This window comes from Gadus macrocephalus, chromosome 9, assembly GCF_031168955.1.
Source record: "Gadus macrocephalus chromosome 9, ASM3116895v1".
In the NCBI taxonomy this organism is placed as follows: Eukaryota; Metazoa; Chordata; class Actinopteri; order Gadiformes; family Gadidae; genus Gadus; species Gadus macrocephalus.
In genome coordinates this window covers 15,282,709-15,285,208 of record NC_082390.1, presented here as the reverse complement: position 1 = coordinate 15,285,208, position 2,500 = coordinate 15,282,709, and the positions used below count along the sequence as shown (strand labels likewise).

General features: G+C 45.3%; 1 protein-coding gene across 1 annotated transcript in view; it reads right to left on the bottom strand.

Annotated features, from left to right (window-relative positions):
• znrf1 (zinc and ring finger 1) overlaps nucleotides 1–2,500 on the bottom strand; it is a 30,629-nt gene that overhangs the window by 3,699 nt on the left and 24,430 nt on the right. The window contains exons 3-4 of the mRNA XM_060061043.1: nucleotides 1,652–1,757; nucleotides 120–207 (exon numbers count right to left, since the gene is read on the bottom strand). Of these exons, the coding sequence (XP_059917026.1) occupies nucleotides 150–207; nucleotides 1,652–1,757 (164 nt within the window). The 3' untranslated portion in view covers nucleotides 120–149. The remainder of the gene's footprint in view (nucleotides 1–119; nucleotides 208–1,651; nucleotides 1,758–2,500) is intronic.

Genomic DNA, 2,500 nt, shown 5'->3' with positions numbered 1-2,500 from the left:
GCACACACACAGGCATGCACCAGTGTGCTTGTGCCGTGTGTGTGTGTGTGTGTGTGTGTGTGTGTGTGTGTGTGTGTGTGTGTGTGTGTACTGTGTACAGTTTGAATGGGCGTTCTCACCTTTAGCAGTGTTCAGGGGGGGAGACAAGGTCAGTCAGACGGGTGTTCAGGGCAGGAGCGGTTGATCTCAAACCATGAGTCTATACAGCTGGAGACAGCGGAGACACGTTAAGCACCCTCCACTCTCTGGTCCAGCCCATAGTGTGTAAATCGCAGAGGATAGTTACAACAGATTTCTAAAAAATGATACAGCTTTAACTTTAGCCGCAACTCAAGCCACTAGAGCAGGGGGTGGGGACATTATTTTCCAGAGGGCCTTAGTGATTTTGATTAAGTGAGTGAAGGGCCTCACATTGGTCCCTTTAAATGAAGCATGGAGAACACATAGGTGCTGAGTTATGTTCAACCTTATGCATTTGGTAGACATGACAGATAACTAGCTATGTTTAGACTAGCTATTTTCGCCAAATCAAAATGTTTGTCAAAATCGTTGCAATCCTTTTCCCTTTCATGCAGTCCAATAGGTGTTAAAATCGTACGTAGTAGCACAGAGTCAATTCACATTGAGATTAATTAACATAATACAATATTCTTTGGATTTTGTTGGGGGTCGTTTTGTTTTCCAATGGGGCAATTGCGGGCCGGAATATGATGGTTCACAGGCCGCTAACTGCTCTGATGCCATGTGTTGACCTAGTTTGCAAGAGATGTTACTAATAAGGAAAAGTACATAGTGCAGGTTTAATGGAAGCACATTTTAACGAGTGCATTTGTTGATTAACGCTGATGATGTTGTGAACGGTGTTAGTTAGTAACATGCGCAGTCAATTGAGAGGGAAATCACAACTGTGGCAATAAGGATAGAGAACAGAGCATAGGGGGACTGGAGAACAAGTATTAGAAGAAGTCATTAACGCTGTAAACAAAAGAGCTCACCACAAGACAGATTAAGAGACTCTTCCAAACCTTTACTTAAGTGCTGAGCAGTGGTTATGAGTGCAGCTTTGCATGCTCATCATATAGTTGGACTGTGCCGCATTATCCACCAGACTCTGTTTGCTATTTCTATTTTCGTCCTGCCCATCTACTGATGGATATACAATATCAGCATTTCCTTAATAAAATGAAGGCTTTCAAATATACATGTTATAGACAAATACAGTCCATGGACGGTGCTTATCATCCTCGTTTACATATTTTTTTTCAAGCGATGTTGCTGGTCCATAATCATTTCCAAGCAATGGGTTTATTTAGTACATGCCATTTGGCCGGGCTCTTTTATCCAGAGCATCTTACAATACACTGTGTGCAAACCTTGTTCGCAGGAGCGACCCAATAGAAAAACAAAGCCGTAACCCTGGCAGTGTTATATACCGTGCTCTACCAATTGAGCGGAAGTACTTTTATTGCATTGGGTGGATTAAAGTAGCTCTGCATTTCCATGAAATTATGTGTTTGTGTGTGTGTGTGTGTGTGTGTGTGTGTGTGTGTGTTTGTGGAAGTGGGTGCGCATGTGTGTGGGGGTATGGGTGTGCGTGCGTGCGTGCGTGTGTGTGTGTGTGTGTGTGTGTTTATGTGCGAGTGTCTCTTACCTTTTGTGGTAGATGCAGAGGCACGGCAGTCTGGCTATAGTGTCTCCCTGCTGCAGCTCCTCTAGACAGATCACACACTCGCCCGCATCCCTCGCCAGTACATCGTCTGGGGTGCAGCGTGGGCGCGCAAGCCAAGCACACACATACACATACAAATACACGCACACACACACACACACATACAGAAAGGAAAAAAGGGAAAATCTTGATGAATCAGTTTCTTTAAAGAAATCCCCTAGATATTTATTCGAGCAGACTTATATTTACATTTTATCTGTGAGCGATAGATGTGTCAACGAGAGCAGACGGATGGTGGCTGCCAGCCTGAGACACAGTTAAGGATCACAGGAGACTCCTCCTGGTAACATTCTGAGGTTTTGACTTTCAGTTTCAGTTTGTATCAGCCTTGCCATGGGTACACTGACATCTCAATCAGTCGTCTCTCAGAAGAAACTTATATCGATAAAAGACATAAGGTATAGATTGATAGATAGCCAAATAAATGGACAGACCCCATCCATAATCACACACACACACACACACACACACACACACACACACACACACACACACACACACACACACACACACACACACACACACACACACACACACACACACACACACACACAGACGGAAGTGCATATGTTACAACAGCATATCCCAGTTCCCTCCCCTGCCCACCTCATCTTGACCCTTCCAACACCCCGCGCATCTGAAAACCTCCTCACTTGAACACTGCAGCACCCATGTCCTTCTCTCCATACGCCCCTCCATCTTCCCCTCCTCTTCCTCCCCCTCCTCCTCCTCCTAATCCTCCTCCTCCTCCTCCCCCCCGCCTCCTCCTCC